Source organism: Xenopus laevis, chromosome 9_10S, assembly GCF_017654675.1.
Source record: "Xenopus laevis strain J_2021 chromosome 9_10S, Xenopus_laevis_v10.1, whole genome shotgun sequence".
Lineage (NCBI taxonomy): Eukaryota > Metazoa > Chordata > Amphibia > Anura > Pipidae > Xenopus > Xenopus laevis.
Window position 1 is genome coordinate 100,599,374 of NC_054388.1, and position 20,338 is coordinate 100,619,711.

The 20,338-nt window shown below is 45.4% G+C and overlaps 1 protein-coding gene across 3 annotated transcripts in view; it reads right to left on the reverse strand.

Annotated features, from left to right (window-relative positions):
• Window positions 1–6,743: 6,743 nt before the first annotated feature.
• Window positions 6,744–20,338, reverse strand: part of capn15.S (calpain 15 S homeolog) — a 47,339-nt gene continuing 33,744 nt past the window's right edge. For all 3 annotated transcript variants that reach the window (XM_018239239.2, XM_018239237.2, XM_018239238.2), the window contains exons 6-12: window positions 13,198–13,323; window positions 11,888–12,040; window positions 11,070–11,231; window positions 10,311–10,543; window positions 9,966–10,138; window positions 9,523–9,701; window positions 6,744–7,250 (exon numbers count right to left, since the gene is read on the reverse strand). In XM_018239239.2, coding sequence (XP_018094728.1) covers window positions 7,073–7,250; window positions 9,523–9,701; window positions 9,966–10,138; window positions 10,311–10,543; window positions 11,070–11,231; window positions 11,888–12,040; window positions 13,198–13,323 — 1,204 coding nt within the window. In that variant the 3' untranslated portion in view covers window positions 6,744–7,072. The remainder of the gene's footprint in view (window positions 7,251–9,522; window positions 9,702–9,965; window positions 10,139–10,310; window positions 10,544–11,069; window positions 11,232–11,887; window positions 12,041–13,197; window positions 13,324–20,338) is intronic.

Consider the following 20,338-nt stretch of genomic DNA (forward strand, 5'->3'; position numbering starts at 1 on the left):
AAAATGAGCGCCATGCAGAATGTCCTATTCTTTACAACTTTCAATTCGGCTTCACTTTTTAGTTTTTCAATGATTTGCCTCTTGCCTGGAATGGGGGTCACTGACCCCAGTTGCCAATAAGATAGTTCTCCGTGAGGATACAATGTTATTATTGTTACTTTTCATTTTTATAGTTTTTGAATTATTCGCTTCTTCTTCTGACTCTTTCCAGCTTTCAAATGGGGGTCACTGACCCCATATAAAAAACAAATGCTCTATAAGGCTAAAGATTCATTGTTATTGCTGCTTTTCATTGCCCATATTTATATTGAGGACCGCTCCTATTCATATTCCAATCTCTTATTCTAACAACTGCCTGGCTGCTAGGGTAAATGGGACCATAGCAACAAGAGAACTGCTGAAATTCCATACAGGAGAGCTGCTGAACAAAAAAAATCTGAATAAAGAAGATCAACTGTAATATCAGACTATCACTGTCTACATCATTAGAAACTGTAATGTAATGTAAATGAGGGGTTGTTCAACTTTAAATTAATTTTTAATATGATGCAGAGTGATATTCTGAGACAATTTGTGGTTTTGAGTTATTTAGCTCTTATTTAAGTAGCTCTCCAGTTTGCAATTTTGGCAATCTGGCTGCTAGGGTCCAAATTCCCCTAGCAACCATGCATTAATCTGAAGAAGAGACTGGAATATGAATAGGACAGGCCTGAATAGAAAGATGAGTAATAAAAAGTAGCAATAACAATAAATCTGTAGCCTTACGGATCATTTGTTTTTTAGATCGGGTCAGTGACCCTAATATGAAAGCTGGAAAGAGTCAGAAGATAAAGGCAAATAATTAAAAAACTATAAAAATGAAAAAATCATGGCTAATTGAAAAGTTGCTTAGAATTGGCCATTTTATAACATACTAAAAGTTAATTTAAAGGAGTTGTTCACCTTTAGTATAAAGTATAATGTAGAGAGTGATATTCTGAGACAATTTGCATTTGCTTTTCATTTTTTATTATTTCTGGTTTTTGAGTTATTTCGCTTTTTATTCATCAGCTCTCCAGTTTGCAATTTCAGCCATCTGTTGCTAGAGTCCATATTCCCCTAGCAACCATGTATTGATATGAATAAGAGACTGGGATATAAATAGGAGAGGCCTGAATAAAAAAGATGAGTAATAAAAAGTAGCAATAACAATACATTTGTAGCCTTACAGGGCATTTGTTTTTTAGATGGGGTCAGTGACCCCCATTTGAAAGCTGGAAAAAGTCAGAAGAAAAAAGGCAAATATTTAAAAAAAAAATATAAAAATAAATAAATAATGAAGATCAGTCGAAAATTTGCTTAGAATTAGTCATTCTATAACATATAAAAGTTAAGTCAAAGGTGAACCACCCCTTTAAGAGCATGAGTGTGCTTTTAAGGTTTAGTCTACAGAATCCGCTGCAAGAAGAGCAACATGGCAGCTCCTGCTCCTACATAAATAATAATCGCTGTTATAAATAATAATGTTAATTGCACACGCTGCTGATGGTGAATATGTTTAGTTAAGTCCACGGCACACACTGGTGGCATCTTCCACCTGACATCAGAAAGCCATGGGCCAAAGTGACCTTTAATTAGCAAGTCAATTAAAAAAAATGTAGAAAGCCCCATGTTATTTGGTTAGACTGTCCTATAAGAGTGCAGCGTCATTCTCTCACGCTAGACAACAGCGCCCCCTGCCTGCAAACAGAAAAGCTGCAATAAGTAGAAAAGCTGCACTGGGGACAGACAAGAGATCTGCACCAAAGCAGAAACGTGGGTGGATTACAGGTGACTAGTCAAGGCGGGGGCACAGGTAATGGTGACAACCCTACAGATGGAATGTACTACAGGTATGGGACCTGTTATCCAGAATGCTCAGGACCTGGGGCTTTCCGGATAATGGATCTTTCTGTAATTTGGATCTTCATACCTTAAGTCCACTAGAAAATCATGTAAACATGAAATAAACCCAATAGGCTGGTTTTGCTTCCAATAAGGATTAATTATATCTTAGTTTGGATCAAGTACAAGTTACTGTTTTATTATTACACAGAAAAAGGAAATCATTTTGATGAATTTGGATTATTTGATTATTATGGAGTCTATGGGGTAGATTTATGAAAGAGTGAAGTTAGAGATCTCCACAGTCCTCCCCCTCTCTCCATTCATTTCTATTAGGGATGCGCCGCATCCACTATTTTGGATTTGGCAGAATCCTCGAATCCTTTGCGAAAGATTCGGCCGAATAGCGAACCAAATCCTAATTTGCATATGCAAATTATGGGTGCGAAGTGGAGAAAACATTTTTTACTTCCTTGTTTTGTGACAAAAAGTCACGCGATTTCCCTCCCCACCTCTAATTTTCATATGCAAATCAGGATTCGGATTCAGTTCGGCTGGGAAGAAGGATCCGGCCGAATCCAAATCCTGCTGAAAAAGGCTGAATCCTGGATTCGGTGCATCCCTAATTTTTTATGGGATTTTTAAAGGTGTATTTATCAACTGGTGAACTTTCCCTATCACCCTTTGATAAATACTCCTTTACAAATCCCATAGAAATGAATGGAGAGAGGCGGTATTTTACTCTGCAGACTAACTTCACTCTTTAATAAATCTACCCCTATGAGAGACATCCATACTGTAATTCGGAACTTTCTGAATAACAGGGTTCCGGGTAACAGATCCCATACCTGTACAATACCCAAAAATGGCACAGTCACACACCATTTATATTTGCCAGTGTATATCAGCAAACAGGAGCCAGGCAGGAATGGGTTACACATGCCAAATCTCCTTCCCTATTTGAATCTGAAACACAAGCGTTAAAAAGATCTCTCTGCTCTTAGTGATATTTCTATTTCAGGCCAGAGGAAGCTGCCATATTGTTTGCCTCAGTCACCCATAAGAGTCAGTGTGCAGACAATACACCGTGCTTTAAAGGATAAGCAAAATTTTAAAATTAGTGAATGTAAAATTGATGAGAGTGGTATCTAAAAAGTTTTGCAATGTACATTCATTATTTATTTTGTTTTAATTCTAAGATATTAAGGGATACATAGTAGTCAAGGAAGTTGTCAGGAGAAAGAAAGAGGCTGCTCTGATGTTCTTCTGCTTAGGAAAGATGTGAGAGGTTTAGAAATTATTTTCCTAAGCAGAAGAACATCAGAGCAGCCTCTTTCTTTCTCCTGACAACTTCCTTGACTACTTGGTGGTCAAACTGGTGGGAAACTGACCAGCAGGTGGCGCTGTTGTAACAAAATTCATTCATATTAACAGTACATGTATCCCTTAATATCTTGGAATTACAACAAAATAAATAATGAATGTAAATTACAAAAGTGCTTAGCATACCCCTATCATCAATGTTGCATTCACTTGTATTAAAGGTTTACTTATCCTTTAAAGATCTGATGGCACCCGTCATCTGCAAAATGCCAGGACAGATAATGACATTAGATCTTTAGGTTCTGTAAACATTGCACTAGTTTTGGCATGGTCGCCTTGCCCTTTATTCCATCCTTATCTGATTCCTACATTCTGCCTTAGTGTGATAACTTTCAGCTATTTGTAAAATGAAAAAAAAAAAATATATATATCACATAGAATCAGGTAAAGGAATGCATAGATCAGCCAGACTGAGCGCTAAAAGCACATTGCAGCCAGGGGCCTTACAAAGGGTTATGGGTAAAGTCACCAGATTCATTCCCATGTGAACTGGCCCATAGAACAACATTGTACAAATGGGAAATGGATAAAACGGATGCAACGCCCTCCGGCCTCATTGCATAAAGAGTATGCTGTTCATTTAAGGCAATAAGCCTAATTATACTTGCCCTTTAAATGCGTGGGAATCCATGTAGCCTGGGGAGCTATAAAGGTAAAGTGCCACTTTCAGTTGTGCAAATGGAATATAGAAAGCAAAAGGTTTCTTAGCCCAGATGTCCTGCCAGCATGCTTTTACCCTCGATTATACATTAATGAATGCTGGGAGTTGCAGTCCAGCAACATAAGACCCAAGGTTAAAGAAACAAATGACTGGCCTACATTATCTGTTGCTACACAATACACTGATGATAACCTATACAGAGTATATTTCCCATGATCTAACAGGTTGTTACTGGGAGTCCTGATGTTTGGCTAATCTCGTAATAAAACCCTGCGACAGGGCTTGGCAGTGTTACAATGTTGGATGGGGCTTCTAGTGCAACAGACAGTTTATCTGCTTCTGATCTAAACCCATCATGTGGCAGTAGTTGTGCCATTCATCAGTTTAACATAAAAAACTCCCTTAATTCCTCTATATTTTTGGTAAAATCCCACAACTGAAATGGTTCCCTTTTTTGTTGGAACACACAGGCATGTGTTACTTCTCAGCAGCTGGGGGGACAGCGTTTCTCTCTGCACTTTCCTGAGCACTTGCCAGCAGCTTCCTATGGACAAAGTGCTCAGGATGTGAGTTGCGCACAAAGAAGTTGCTCCCCCGTCTCTTATACCAGCACATGCAATATGTAAGTTCTATTATGTGGGGAACAGTAACAAACACACATATATATATTTCTGACAATGCCCATGTCATGTAAGCGATATACAAACCAATGCATCCAGTGCTTTAAGGCGTCGAGTTTGCAGGCAGAGTTAAAATGGCTACATTCCTCCCTAAAAAATAGCAATTCATTTGTCAATAGTGTTATATAGTAGTATTGAAAAAAAGGAGGAATAAAGACAGCTCCGTTGCAGGAACCTGTAATCCAACTTTCAGCTTCCAATAATCCCCTTCTAAGATGCTGAAAGCCAGCAGGGGTGTAACTATAGAGTAACTATAGTGTAACTACAGAGGAAGCAGACCCAGCGGCTGCAGGGGGACCCAGGAGGTATAGGGGCCCTAATTCATATACAATTTCAATAAAACTTGGTAAAACAGGTCAACCTCTAGACATTTCCGGGATGCCTGGAAAATAATTTGCTACTTGGCCCAGTAATATCCAGTTACATTACTATTGGCCAGTCTCTGCACCACCGACTTATATACAACACCAGCCATTGCTTATCTGCTCAACCTATAGCAGCACAGATCACAAAGCACGTAGCTAAAACATGAAAGCCAATCTCCTTCACTCATTTCATTATTTAAGGGTGCGGCAAAAAGGTTTGGCTCATATTTGGTTTTACTAAAATATGCAACTTTTTAAAAGGAGTAGGGATGCACCGAGAATTCAGGATTCAGTTCGGGATTTGGCCTTTTTCAGCAGGATTCGGCCGAATCCTTCTGACCGGCCGAACCAATTCCTAATTTGCATATGCAAATTAGGGACAGGGAGGGAAATTGCGTGACTTTTTGTTACAAAACAAGCAAGTAAAAATGTTTTCCCCTTTCCACCATTAATTTGCATATGCAAATTAGGATTCGGTATTCGGCCGAATCATTCCCGAAGGATTCGGGGGTTCGGCCGAATCCAACATAGTGGATTCTGTGCATTCCTAAAAAGGAGATAAAATCCGGAGCCAGAACCCAATTCCACTAAGTGGTTATAAACAGTGTCTGCCCAGTGAGGGACTGGGCCAGCGGGACACCGGGAAAAAACCTGGTGGGCCCTGGCCATCATGAGCCCCCGCCGCCCGAGACCAGCTGCATTGGCTGCCAAAAAAAACATAGCCGCAGCTACATGCATGCGCGCCACACGTCTTTTGCGCAAGCGCACCGCACGTTCACGGTTCAGCATGCCGGTGCGGACAAGTTTACTGGTAGAAGGGAATCCCCGGGACTGCCAGGAGGGCCCTTGTTTTGCAGCCCCGGTGGGCCCCCTAGAATCCAGTCCGACCCTGGGTCCGCCTGAGGCCCACCAGAGAACCTGACCCTAGGGCCACTCTCACAGCATTAGATTATACATAGTGCCAAATGGGAATTATTATATGGGAACATAAAGACAGGCTAACGGCCCACCGGGATATACTCTGGACCCCTGGTAGGCCAGTCCCACCCTGATTATTATAAGAGCAATATGAGGATTGTTACCAGCAAGCCATAAAGAGGCAGACACAGAGGAGAATGTGTAGGTTAAAGGGGAACTATCACAAAAATGACAATTTATTATAAGCTTCATCATACTGAAATAAGAAACTTACAATCAATTAAATATTCAAAACCATTCATGAAATAATCAAGTTTATATTGACTATCCCTCTCTCAGCATCTCTTTCTCTTCATGCAGCAGTTGGCAGTTAGATCCAATATATCTTATAGCGGGCTTCCCTTTCCTAGCAGATGTATTAGAGCTCACTCAAATAACTGATTCCAGAACAAACAAGATCTAACAAAATAACTGCCTTTTGCACAAATTCTAAATGTAGAGAGACATGTTGTCTGGTGATTTTAATAGAGTGAGCTCTAATACATCTTCTAGGCAAAAGGATCCCCTCCTATAAGATATATTGGATCATTTATCTGACACCCAACTCCTGAATTACGACAGAATGGAGAGAAACAGATGCTGAGAGAAACAGATGCTGAGAGAGGGATAGCGAAGATAAACTTGATTATTTCAGAAACTCTGAATATTTAGTTGATTGTATTTAGGAAGTTTCTTATTTCAGTATGATGAAGCTTATATGAAATTTTCATTTTTGCGATAGTTCCCTTATAATGGCCCAAAAACATGGCGCCAATGCAACTCAATGGAAATCACCTCTTTGTGTCTGCTCAAACTTTGAAACATACCCCTCAATATCACTATAGGTTTATTTAACCCCCAAATAGAAACTTCAGCATGGTTAGATTTGTATTGTTGAATCCTATAAAAAAAAGGAGAGGAAAAGGAAATGTTGTAGGACTAGAGGTGTGTGTGCCAAGCTCCTCGACAACTGTGTGTGTGTGTGTTGTGGTACAGCAAGTTTAGAGTGTGCATCAACAGGATTGGGGGGAAATGACAGGGTCCTGTATACACAGGAAGAGAGTCCTGAGTAGATTTCAAGTGTCATCATTTGGGAAGGGTTTAAGTCTGTAAAAGTGCTCCAGCTGACCCTGTACGGAGCACCTAAGCACCCCGGCTGGGTGTCAGAGAGGACGGGGGCCATGAAGGCCAGACACCTCAGGAGACAGCGGGGGGCTGTGGGTGCCTTTGCTGGACATCCAGTCATTGAGAAATGCCTGATTGGCCTTGCGGTGAGCCAGCCGGTGTGTGATGGAGAAGCCTGCATTCCCTTCCAGCTGAGACAAGATGACCAGCACTTGCCTGGAAGAGAGATGATGAGATTATATAAGGGACATGGATAGACATACAGTTGTGTTCAGAATAACAGCAGTGTGCTTAAAAAAAGTGAATAAAGCTCAAAATCCTTATAATAGCTTTTATTTCCATACACTGGGAACTCTGCACATTTTATTCCAAATCAAAACATGAAGAAACGTATCAAATTTGTGTTATTCCTTTACAAAAAGAGAAGAAAAGGGAATTTTAGACTCTTCCAAAAAATAGCAGTGTCTGCATTCTTCTTTATAAACTCATTCACTGTATAAACTGAAAAAAAGTTTCAAGATTTTGTTTTTCTTTGAATGACTGAACTAATATTTAGTCATAGTATATGTATATACTATACAGTATAAGTATATTTAGTATAATCAGTGTCTCTGAGAACTGCTGCACATCTGTGTTACATGGAGTCCACCAACTTCCAACAACCTGTTACATTCCACAATTCTTCTGCATTTCTTGCTTTTGCCTCACAAAACACCATTTTTGATGTCACCCCACAAGTTTTTTTATTGGATTAAGGTCCAGGGATTGGTCCACTCCATAATGTCAATCTTGTTGGTCTGGAACCAAGTGTCCAAAGTCTCTGGAGCTTCCCCTTTAATCCAACCCGAAAAACTCGTTCTCCTCGATCGTAATATTCAACCAAAAATCAACAGACTGCAGGGATCAGCGCTAAAAAGCTAGGGAAAATCAGAATATAGCAAATAGAGAACTTATGGTGTAGTATTTCTTGGAGAGTTGTAGTTCATCACGTTCCCCTATTCATGCACTATGCAATATTGTGTTCCTGTTTTATATTTAAACATCACGTGCTGATGATAGGTGGGTACTCACAAACGTTTCAAATTAAATTCAGAATAGATCAAAAGAGAATGGAAACGGAATGGCTTCCCAATGGAATCCTTGAATTTTGTGGTTAAGATTGAGCATATCATATCACCACTTTTCTTGATTCTCGACTGTGGTTTTCAAAGGAACTGTAGTGTCAGTGGTCTGACTCCGACCTGCGGTGTCTTCCCTTCCACATGTTGGTTCCTCAGCACTTGGGGATGATGTCAACAGTCACCTGATGCATTTTGTCGCTTACCGAATTCCTCAGAGGCTCCCCAGAATTAAGGTCTGGGGATTGGGCTACTCCACAATGTCAATCTTGTTGGTCTGGAACCAAGATGTTGCTCATTTGCTGGTGTGTTTGGGGTCGTTGTCTTGTTGAAACCCCCATTTCAAGGGCATTTCCTCTTCGGCATAAGGCAACATGACCTCTTCATGTATTTGATGTATTGAAACTGATCCATGATCCCTGGTATGAGATAAATAGGCCCAACACCATAGTATGAGAAACATCCCCATATCATGATGCTTGTGCCTCCAGCTTCACTGGCTTCACTCTGTACTGTGACTTGAATTCAGTGTTTGGGGCTCGTCTGACAAACTGTCTGTGGCCCCTAGACCCAAAAAGAACAATCTTGCTTTCATCAGTCCACAAAATATTGCCCCATTTCTCTTTAGGCCAGTCACTGTGTTCTTTGGTAAATTGTAAGCTCTTCAGCACATCTTTTTTTCAACAATGGGACTTTGCAGGGGCTTCTTGCCGATAGTTTGGCTTCACATGAACTGTCTTCTAATTGTAACAGTATCACAGGTAACTTTGATCTTCCTGGAGCTGTTTATTGGCCAAGTCTTTGCCATTTTGGATATTTTTCTATCCATTCGTGGTAGTTTTCCGTTTTCTTCTACATCTTTCAGGTTTTGGTTGCCATTTTAAAGCATTTGAGATCATTTTAGCTGAGCAGCCTATGATTTTATGCACTTCTATATGTTCAATCAAACTACACTGTCTGGAACGAGCCATTTTACTCAGATTTCAGAGAGAAATACACTATAACCAGCAGCACAACATTTGCTCCTTCCTTCCTTAAATAAGGGCCGGAATTGACACCTGTTATTTCACAGAATGAATGAGCTCCCTAATTGAACTCCACACTGCTATTATTTGGAACACCGCTATTATTTGGAACACCGCTATTATTTGGAACAAGCCTCAATTAATGATTCCACGACAGAATGAGCAGCATGTCATGACTGTTGGGTCTGTTGGTTTTGTATTACTCTACTACACCTACTAGTAAATTATTTGCCATGTAGAAATATAATTGCTACCAAAACCCGGGATTGATAAGGTTAATGATGTCAGACTGCTATTATTCTGAACACAACTGTACAAATAGCCCAGGGGCTGTGGTTTAGTCACCTGTGCAGCGGTGGGACACTGTCGCTGGTTTTGAGGCAGCTTCGTGTGGACACAACATTGAAGCTGTCTGTGCAGTCACACTGGATGTGCAGATAGGATTTAGGGTGTCGATTCTCCACCACAACGATTAGTCCAGCCCATCCGTGCGTCAGGTAGTAGCAGGTCATCCCTTCACGACCCTGAGGAATAGGGGAGAAATTAACAGCTTTACTTTAGGTCAAGTTGTATCAAGCCTTGCCTTGATTGTTACCATCCACTTGTACAGCCATGTTGCACTAGTATCCAGACCACAGGCCTCCCAATATCCCCCAAACTGGATACCCCTATTCCCTGTCCATTTTAATACATAAGTACAGCGTAAAGAACAAATATGCCCTTGGGGAGGCCAAATTGGGTACAGAGCTCAAAAGAAGATTGGATGGCTGTGCCTCTGGGGACGTTACCTCGTGCCTTTCACCCTTATCTTCGGTCAGCAGGATAATGGCATCAGCGAGCGTTGTTGGCTGCGCTTCCATCTGTTCCACCATAACAAGCCGGGAACTGTAGATAGCCAGAATGTATCCTAGAGGGTCTGAGGTTGCACGACGGTTGTTACTGCTACCTGTGGGGCTGGAGGCTGTGGAATAAAAGTGTTACGGGTTTAACGTCATGCATTCCATCTTGAACATCATGGGGGGAATTAGAGGGAACCGACATGATGGGTGGGGTCAAGGCAAAACTTCAGCTTGCACTGACATACACAATGGAGAAGATATGTTCTAGGAGTCTGCCCCTTGCCAATCACTTACCCTGAGCTGGGGAGGAACCTGCTGCCATGAGAGTCTGCCAGTGGTTGAAGGCACAGCACACAACTGCATACTCCCCTGGCTCCAGCATAACATCACATCCTACAAACTTCTTCACTGCCCTTTTGCTGTGCGCCATGAGTCGGCCCAACATCACTTTTCCTGCCCCGCCATGCGATGCCCGAAAAACCATGATGCAGAGGTCCAGAAGGTGACTATCCACAGAGTCAGAACGTCTGCGTTATAAAATGGGGTATTAAAGGAACAGTTCAATGTAAAAATAAAAACTGGGTAAATAGATAGGCTGTACAAATAATAATAACAATACTCAGGACTCTCTAATATAGTTAGTTAGCCCAAAATGTAATGTATAAAGGCTAGAGTGACTGGATGTCTAACAGAACAGAACAGAACACTACTTCCTGCTTTTCAGCTCTCTAACTCTGAGTTAGTCAGTGACTTTAGGAGGGGCCACATGGGACATAACTGTTCAGTGAGTTTGTAATTGATCCTCTGCATTCAGCTCAGATTCAAAAGCAACAGTTATGGCCCATGTTCCTGGTAACTAAGTAGGAAGTAGTGTTCTGCCTATTATGTTAGACCTCCAGTCACTCCAGCCTTTATACATTACATTTTTGGCTAACTAACTATATTAGAAACATTTTTTATTTTGCACAGCTTGTCTATTTACCCAGTTTTCATTGTTATACTATTTTATACAATTCCTTAAAATTATGCCCTAAAGCATTTAAAGCCACTTACCTGCTGCCTTCCTGAAAAAGAGAGAACTCCATGGCTGCGCGCTCCAGTACTGTGAGAGAAGTGATTGTGATCGGAACAGAGGCCTTGTTGGGAAAGGTACCCTGGACTCTTACTTCATGCCAGTCCGTGTGAATCTTACAAATGTCCACCGAGTCAAAATACCTTTTAGGCAGGAAAAAAAAAAAGAAAAGATCTAGGGCTCATTTACTAGTGCAATGTCATCTGTATGCTGGATCTGTACACCCTTCTGTTGTACTGCACTGTGGAATATAAGGGTGTTATTAAAGGGGACCCGTCACCCAAAAAAAAACATTCCAAATCCTATTTTATCACATTAGTCAAGCAAAATGAACTTTAATTACACTATATAAATTATTTGAATCTTGTTTCCTTCAGTCTGGGAATTCATAATTATAACAAGCAGGCAGAAGCCATTTTGTGGACACTGTTATTAAGACAAGCCTTGCATCATCTCAGAATCTTGTTTGTGCACCAGAATGGGGGACCTGATGTCCATCCCCATGCCCTGGTTACACAATTAAATGGTGAAGAGAACGGGGGAATGTGGGAAGAGCAGTGACATGTAGGAAGTGCTGAATGGAAAGTGAAAGTAATTGTCTGCCCCGCCTCTATGCCACTGGCATAGAGGAGGGGCAGACAATATTTGATTGACAGCTGAGAGTTTTAAATGAGCTTACAACAGCTATGAATGCTTTAATAAAAAATAGAAATTGGATTTCATGTTTAATTTGAAAAGGACTTTTATTATACAGATTTTTGTGTCTGGATGACAGGTCCACTTTAAACTTAACGCTCACCGAATAAAGTCATTGTACTCCATCCAGAAGACTCCCTCGCTGCTTCCATGGGGCATCAGGTCATGCTTTAGTGATGCCGGCCACTGAGACCACTCGTCTGACCAACTTCCATTCCAGGAGAAGCGCCCCCACGGGTTGCGTAACCGGAGAAGCCTTTTAGAAACAGGCAGATATTATCCCAAAATGCCCTATATTTAATTTGTATGTACAGCCTTTGCTTTGCTAAGCTTCCTTATCACTATTGCTCTGCTATTTAATCATGTTAAGGGCAACGACACGCTGCTCACCCAAAAACATTGATACCCCGGACAACAAATCTCTCCCCAAAAATGCCTTGCCGTTTACCAACATAGTAATGCGAGGATAGACATTTTCCCACAATAAGCTGAATCGCCTGCGAGTAATATAATTGTAAGTTTGTTTAACACGCTGTAACACTAGATAAGTGGCAGCAAGTGAGATAGCTTAAAAGGGTTAATCACTTTTGAGTTTGCTTTTAGTATGACATAGAGAATGATATTCTGAGACAATTTGCAATTGGTTTTCATTTTTTTTTATAATTTGTTGTTTTGGAGTTATTTAGCTTTTTATTCAGCAGCTCTCCAGTTTGCAATTTCAGCAATCTAGTAGCTAGGATCCAAATTCCCCTAGCAACCATGCATTGATTTATAAGATATATATATATTTATAAGATACTGTATATATAAGATAATAAGATAATATAAGGTGATATATAAGATAATAAGAGACTGGAATATGAACAGGAGAGGCCTGAACAGAAAGATAAGTAATAAAAAGTAGCAGTAACAATACATTTGTAGCCTTACAGATCTGTTTTTTAGATGGGACCAGTGACCCCCATTTAAAGGCTGGAAAGAGTAACAGAAGAAGAAGTCAAATAATCCAGAAACTATAGAAAATAAATAATGAAGACCAATGGAAAGGTTGCTTATAATTGGCAATTTTATAACATACTAAAAGACCACTAGAGGCCGCCAATCGCTACCTTTTGCTATGTACCGGCTTACGTGTGTTACGTTGTGCGTTAAAGAACAAACCTGCTTTTTAATGGGGAGCCCTTTTCTCCTTTCCACTGAGCTCTTACTTGCCTACATGGCAAAACCCCTAGAATCTCTGTGTGTGCCAAGCAATGGCGTTCGGGGAGATTTTAGGCATTCCCCCAGCCCAAATGTTTTTTCACCAATCACCAAAATTAAGCACAAACTTTATTTTTGCCGAGCATGGCAGTTTAAGTGCAGCAATAGGGAATGCACTGCTGTTAATCACCATTTCCCATGTTTTCCACTCACCGGAATCCTTGAACATCTCGAACATCTAGTATGGAGTAGGCATGCCGAGGTCTGAGCCCCACATTTTCATAAGCGATATCATCCACTTTCATGTTCCCTCCTCCACAGGACGCTCCCATTAGGAACCTGTGTTTAAGGAGAAGGAAAGGTTAATACTAAGTAAGCTTTATCAGAAATATAGATACACCAGTAAACTCTTAAATTAATGCTGAGTCCTCTTTCAAAAGAAACACAGCATTTCTTTCCTTCTATTGTGTATACATGGGCTTCTGTATCAGAGCTATGAGCAGGAAGAGACTCAGACAGGAAGTGAAGTCACACCAAGCTAATATGGCAGCTGCTATCCTAAACAAACAGAAAGCGCTTCTAGAGCTTTTTACTCAGGTATGATAAAGCATTCTACGGAATAAATATAGTGTTATAGCTTGCACTATTGTGGTTTATGTATTAACAATAAACTGTCTCTGTAGCTTTTCTTCTTTAAGAAATATAAAGCACAGGCAACATCATTACAGGGTTTTCTAATTGGTGAACATGAACATGGCCTTGAAATGTAATATTATCGGATTCTTTCTATGGGTGAAGCAACAGGTTCCTATGGAAGGAGGTGCAGCTCCTGCCTCTCCATGTTGCTCATTACCTCTATAAGCAAAGAGTGCTGTGACTGAATTGCCCAATATTTAATCCAGAGCCAATGTCTCCACCTCTGAAATAAAGGGCAGCCATATTGGCCAGTTCAGCCAAAAAACACAATGGAAATTCCAAGCAATCTCAACCTGTGTAGCAGTTGTATAAGGCCAAATCACTCCCTATTAACAGGTACAGGTAGCTGTTGAGCCATGACCCATGTCAACTACCATTTTGACCTTTGCAAATCTTATTATGACCTTTGCCAATCATATGTTGTAATCAAACTGCTGCGTGGGCTATGGGGTAGCTACCCGGACTCATTCATGGACACAATTAGAGTACATTCTGGAGAAGCCATAGAGCAGTGCTCTATGTCCAACTTCTGTGTTATCGAGGGCCGATAATGGAAGCCAGTGTTGACCACTCCCTGTTTTTAAACCACACCCACTTCAAACCACACCCATGTTACCACAAGACCATATCCACATTAATCGTGGTAGCACACCTAAGGGCCATCTAAGAATAATTCATTTTCAAATGCTAACAAACCCCCAGAACAAATACCAGGCTTTGGTTCCACAGGCGGAGTATGTCACGCGCGGGCGGAGTATGTCACGCGCGGGCGGAGTATGTCACGCGCGGGCGGAGTATGTCACGCGCGGGCGGAGTATGTCACGCGCGGGCGGAGTATGTCACGCGCGGGCGGAGTATGTCACGCGCGGGCGGAGTATGTCACGCGGCGGGCGGAGTATGTCACGCGCGGGCGGAGTATGTCACGCGCGGGCGGAGTATGTCACGCGCGGGCGGAGTATGTCACGCGCGGGCGGAGTATGTCACGCGCGGGCGGAGTATGGCACGCGCGGGCGGAGTATGGCACGCGCGGGCGGAGTATGGCACGCGCGGGCGGAGTATGGCACGCGCGGGCGGAGTATGGGCACGCGCGGGCGGAGTTATGGCACGCGCGGCGGAGTATGGCACGCGCGGGCGGAGTATGGCACGCGCGGGCGGAGTATGGCACGCGCGGGGCGGAGTATGGCACGCGCGGGCGGAGTATGGCACGCGCGGGCGGAGTATGGCACGCGCGGGCGGAGTATGGCACGCGCGGGCGGAGTATGGCACGCGCGGGCGGAGTTGGCACGCGCGGGCGGAGTATGGCACGCGCGGGCGGAGTATGGCGGAGTATGGCACGCGCGCGAGTATGGGCACGCGCGGGCGGAGTATGGCACGCGCGGCGGAGTACGGAGTATGGCGGAGTATGGACGCGCGGGCGGAGTATGGCACGCGCACGGCGGAGTAGGCACGGCGGGCGGAGTAGTAAGGGCGGAGTAAGGCACGCGCGGGCGGAGTAAGGCACGCGCGGGCGGAGTAAGGCACGCGCGGGCCGGAGTAAGGCACGCGCGGGCGGAGTAAGGCACGCGCGGCGCGGAGTAAGGCACGCGCGGGCGGATAAGGCACGCGCGGGCGGAGTAAGGCACGCGCGGGCGGAGTAAGGCAGGCGGGCGGGGCGCGGGCGGAGTAAGGCACGCGCGGGCGGAGTAAGGCACGCGCGGGCGGAGTAAGGCAAGCGCGGCGGAGGGGCGGAGTACGCGCGGGCGGAGTAAGGCACGGCGGCGGAGTAAGAGGCACGCGCGGGCGGAGTAAGGCACGCGCGGGCGGAGTTAAGCACGCGCGGGCGGAGTAAGGCACGCGCGGGCGAGTAAGGCACGCGCGGGCGGAGTAAGGCACGCGCGGGCGGAAGTAAGGCACGCGCGGCGGAGTAAGGCACGCGCGGGCGGAGTAAGGCACGCGCGGGCGGAGTAAGGCACGCGCGGGCGGAGTAAGGCACGCGCGGGCGGAGTAAGGCACGCGCGGGCGGAGTAAGGCACGCGCGGGCGGAGTAAAGGCACGCGCGGGCGGAGTAAGGCACGCGCGGGCGGAGTAAGGCCACGCGGGGCGGAGTAAGGCACGCGGCGGGCGGGAGTAAGCGCACGCGCGGGCGGAGTAAGGCACGCGCGGGCGGAGAAAGGCACGCGCGGGCGGAGAAAGGCACGCGCGGGCGGAGAAAGGCACGCGCGGGGCGGAGAAAGGCACGCGCGGGCGGAGAAAGGCACGCGCGGGCGGAGAAAGGCACGAGCGGGGCGGAGAAAGGACGGCGGGGCGGAGAAAGGCACGCGGCGGGCGGAGAAAGGCACGCGCGGGCGGAGAAAGGCACGCGCGGGCGGAGAAAGGCACGCGCGGGCGGAGTAGAAAGGCACGCGCGGGCGGAGAAAGGCACGCGCGGGCGGAGAAAGGCACGCGCGGGCGGAGAAAGGCACGCCGGGCGGAGAAAGGCACGCGCGGGCGGAGAAAGGCACGCGCGGCGGAGAAAGCACGCGCGGCGGAGAAAGCACGCGCGGGCGGAGAAAGGCACGCGCGCGGCGGGAGAAAGGCACGCGCGGGCGGAGAAAGGCACGCGCGGGCGGAGAAAGGCACGCGCGGGCGGAGAAAGGCACGCGCGGGCGGAGAAAGGCACGCGCGGGCGGAGAAAGGCACGCGCGGGCGGAGAAAGGCACGCGCGGGCGGAGAAAGCGCACGCGGCGCGCGGAGAAAGGCACGCGGGGCGCGGAGAAAGGCACGCGCGGGGCGGAGAAAGGCACGCGCGGGCGGAGAAAGGCACGCGCGGGCGGAGAAAGGCACGCGCGGGCGGAGAAAGGCACGCGCGGGCGGAGAAAGGCACGCGCGCGGCGGGAGAAAGGCACGCGCTGGGCGCGAGAAAGGCACGCGCGGGCGGAGAAAGGCACGCGCGGGCGAGAAAGGCAACGCGCGGCGGAGAAGGCACGCGCGGGCGGAGAAAGGCACGCGCGGGCGGAGAAAGGCACGCGCGGGCGGAGAAAGGCACGCGCGGGCGGAGAAAGGCACGCGCGGGCGGAGAAAGGCACGCGCGGGCGGAGAAGGCACGCGCGGGCGGAGAAAGGCACGCGCGGGCGGAGAAAGGCACGCGCGGGCGGGAGGAAAGGCACGCGCGGGCGGAGAAAGGCACGCTGCGGGCGGAGAAAGGCACGCGCGGGCGGAGAAGGCACGCGCGGGCGGAGAAAGGCACGCGCGGGCGGAGAAAGGCACGCGCGGGCGGAGAAAGGCACGCGCGGGCGGAGAAAGGCACGCGCGGGCGGAGAAAGGCACGCGCGGGCGGAGAAAAGGCACGCGCGGGCGGAGAAAGGCACGCGCGGCGGAGAAAGGGCACGCGCGGGCGGAGAAAGGCACGCGCGGCGGAGAAGAAAGGCACGCGCGGGCGGAGAAAGGCACGCGCGGGCGGAGAAAGGCACGCGCGGGCGGAGAAAGGCACGCGCGGGCGGAGAAAGGCACGCGCGGGCGCGAGAAAGGCACGCGCGGGGCGGAGAAAGGCACGCGCGGCGGAGAAAGGCACGCGCGGGCGGAGTATGGCACGCGCGGGGCGGAGTATGGCACGCGCGGGCGGAGTATGGCACGCGCGGGCGGAGTATGGCACGCGCGGGCGGAGTAAGGCACGCGCGGGCGGAGTAAGGCACGCGCGCGGGCGGAGTAAGCACGCGCGGGCGGAAGTATGTCACTGCCGCGGGCGGTAGTATGTCACGCGCGGGCGGAGTTAATGTCACGCGCGGGCGGAGTATGTCACGCGCGGGCGGAGTATGTCACGCACAGCCGGAGTAAGGCACACACAGGCAGAGTATGTCACACACAGGGAGCATAGGGAAGGCAGAACAGAGCAGGAGACAGGGAAACCCATCAGGACCACTCTAAGATGTACTATATACAGTGCTGGTGCCCCATTAGCATTTTGTATAAAGTGTGAACAATGTGGGCAGTCTGGGTCTAAATTGTGAACAGTACAGGGCTCTAGGATGTGAACAATAGAGGTGTCACAAGTGTGAACAATACAGGGGGATCACAGGTGTGAACAATACAGGGGATTACAGTGTGGATTTGAGGTTTAAACAATGCAGGGGCCAGTTAATCTCTGTAGTGATACCCTTTAAAGTTTACACATGGTAAGCAGACACAGCAGGTAGGAGGGGGGCCACAGAAGGTGGGGGGGGGGGGGTTGCGGGCCGCTAGTTGGACAGGCCTGCCATAGAGCATTCCTTCTAGGTTAGGAGGCTGCACAATAAGTAGGATGGATCGTTGGTTCATTCAAGGTTTAGAAATGAACTCTACGCACCAAAAAATAATAGAGTGTATTCTTAATGTTCTTTTAATTAACCAATAAAATGTGTAATTATCTCAGATTGCATTCCTTTTATAGAAACGGCTATTCCTCATTTCTCACATAGGAATTAGAATCAACACTGCTTTACTAACATTCATCCCAAAGGTACAGTTAGCCTCTGCCTGACCTGAAAACAATAGACTTAATGAAATACAGAGTCAATCAGAGGTAACGCACGCATGGGTTGTGCCAAACCCCTACACACATGGGGCTGCGGGAAGCAAAGAACTGCTCTCATAGGTGGAAGATTTGGAGGGGGTGACCCATAGCAACTATAATATACACTAGCTCTGCCAATGAAAGAGTGACACATGGGGAACCCTGTGTATGGCCACCGTGAAAGTTTGTCCTATTTACCTTTTAGTGCCTGGACTGGAATTCAAAATAGGTCCCAGCATTTTAAGGAAAACAAAACCCCTCAAACAATGTAAAAATATATTACATAAAACAGCTCATATGTAAAACCCTGCTTCATGTAAATAAACCATTTTTCATAATAATATACTTTTTTAGTAGTATGTGCCATTGGGTAATAATAAATAGAAAATTGCCGTTTTAAAAAATAAGGGCCGCCCCCTGGGATCATAGGATTCACGGTGCACACAAACAAATCATACATGTTAGGTCACATGAGCCAATTAACAGACAGAGTTGTGTCTTTTACTTTAACATCTCTTCCTGTTACAGTTAGAGCTGCAGTATTTCTGGTCAGGTGATCTCTGAGACAGCACACAGACCATCACTAAATTGTTGTTCAAGGCAAGAGATGTAAAAGGGCAATATTTACTTAAATATATATTCCAGTTTGGTAAGATTCTTTAATATGTCACTTAATATGATATAAATTATCTGTTGCTTAAGTATTCAATGAGTGCCTTGACGGTTTATGGCATCTTACAGCAGCCTCTCTGCCATTTGCCAGAATCCACAGACTGACAGTTTAAGTGCGGAGGACATCCACATTAGTTCTATGGAGCCTCTGAATTATTTTTTGGCAGATGGGGACAAGCATTATTATTATTATTATTATTATTATTATTATTATTATTAACAGTGGTGTAACTAGATGTTACTGGGCCCCACAGCAAATTATTTTTCAGGCCCCCAAAATGATTGAAACTGTATATGAATTAGGGCCTCATGGGGCCCCTATACCTCCTGGGCCCCCCTGCAGCCACAGGGTCTGCTTCCTCTATAGTCACGCCCCTGATTATTAAGACATACCTCCCAACTGTCCCGTTTTTAGAGGGACAGTCCCTCTTTTGACAGCCCAACCCACAGTCCCTCGTTTGTACTGGAAAGTCCTGTTTTTCTCTGCACTGAACAGACAGAAAAAGAAACAATGTTTCTAACTTAATTGGCTTTTGGCAGAGAGCTCAGAACAGCCGCAGCAGCAGATAAGATACTTTTGTAACAATTTCGAGATAAGCAAATAAGTAAATGTAACAATATAAGATAACAGGTCCCTTGGGAGAAGTTAGACTCACAGCTTAAAGGGCAATTCACCTTCATTAGCAAAACTGTAATAACTGAAAAAAACACAGAAATATGTTCAAACTTTCATAACCTGCCAAATTTTGTAAAATGAACATGGTATTTAGGGGCCACAAAAATGGGTGTGGCCAAAAAAAATCGCTGCGATACGCACGCCAACTTTTTTGTCCCGCTTAAGAGTTTTTTCCAGCCCAAACAGTATCATTCCTTTTTTGCAAAAATCTGCCCATGTTATAAATAGCAATAGCAAAATTTGCAATAATTCATCTTACCAGACGGTAGAAGTCAATTCAAAAAATTTCGAAAGGGCATTGATTTCTACTGTCTGGTAAAATGAATTATTGCAAATTTTGCTATTGCTATTTATAACATGGGCAGATTTTTGCAAAAAAGGAATGATACTGTTTGGGCTGGAAAAAACTCTTAAGCGGGACAAAAAAGTTGGCGTGCGTATCGCAGCGATTTTTTTTGGCCACACCCATTTTTGTGGCCCCTAAATACCATGTTCATTTTACAAAATTTGGCAGGTTATGAAAGTTTGAACATATTTCTGTGTTTTTTTCAGTTATTACAGTTTTGCTAATGAAGGTGAAGGTAATGAAGCTATTTTTATATATATATATATATATATATATATATATATATATATATATATATATATATATATATATATATATATATATATATATATATATATATATATATATATAAATATATATATATATTTTTTTTTTTTTTTGCAAAATTTATGATACTGTTTGGGCTGGAAAAACTCTTAAGTAGGCCCTCAGGGGGCTGTGCAGAGGAAGTGACTTT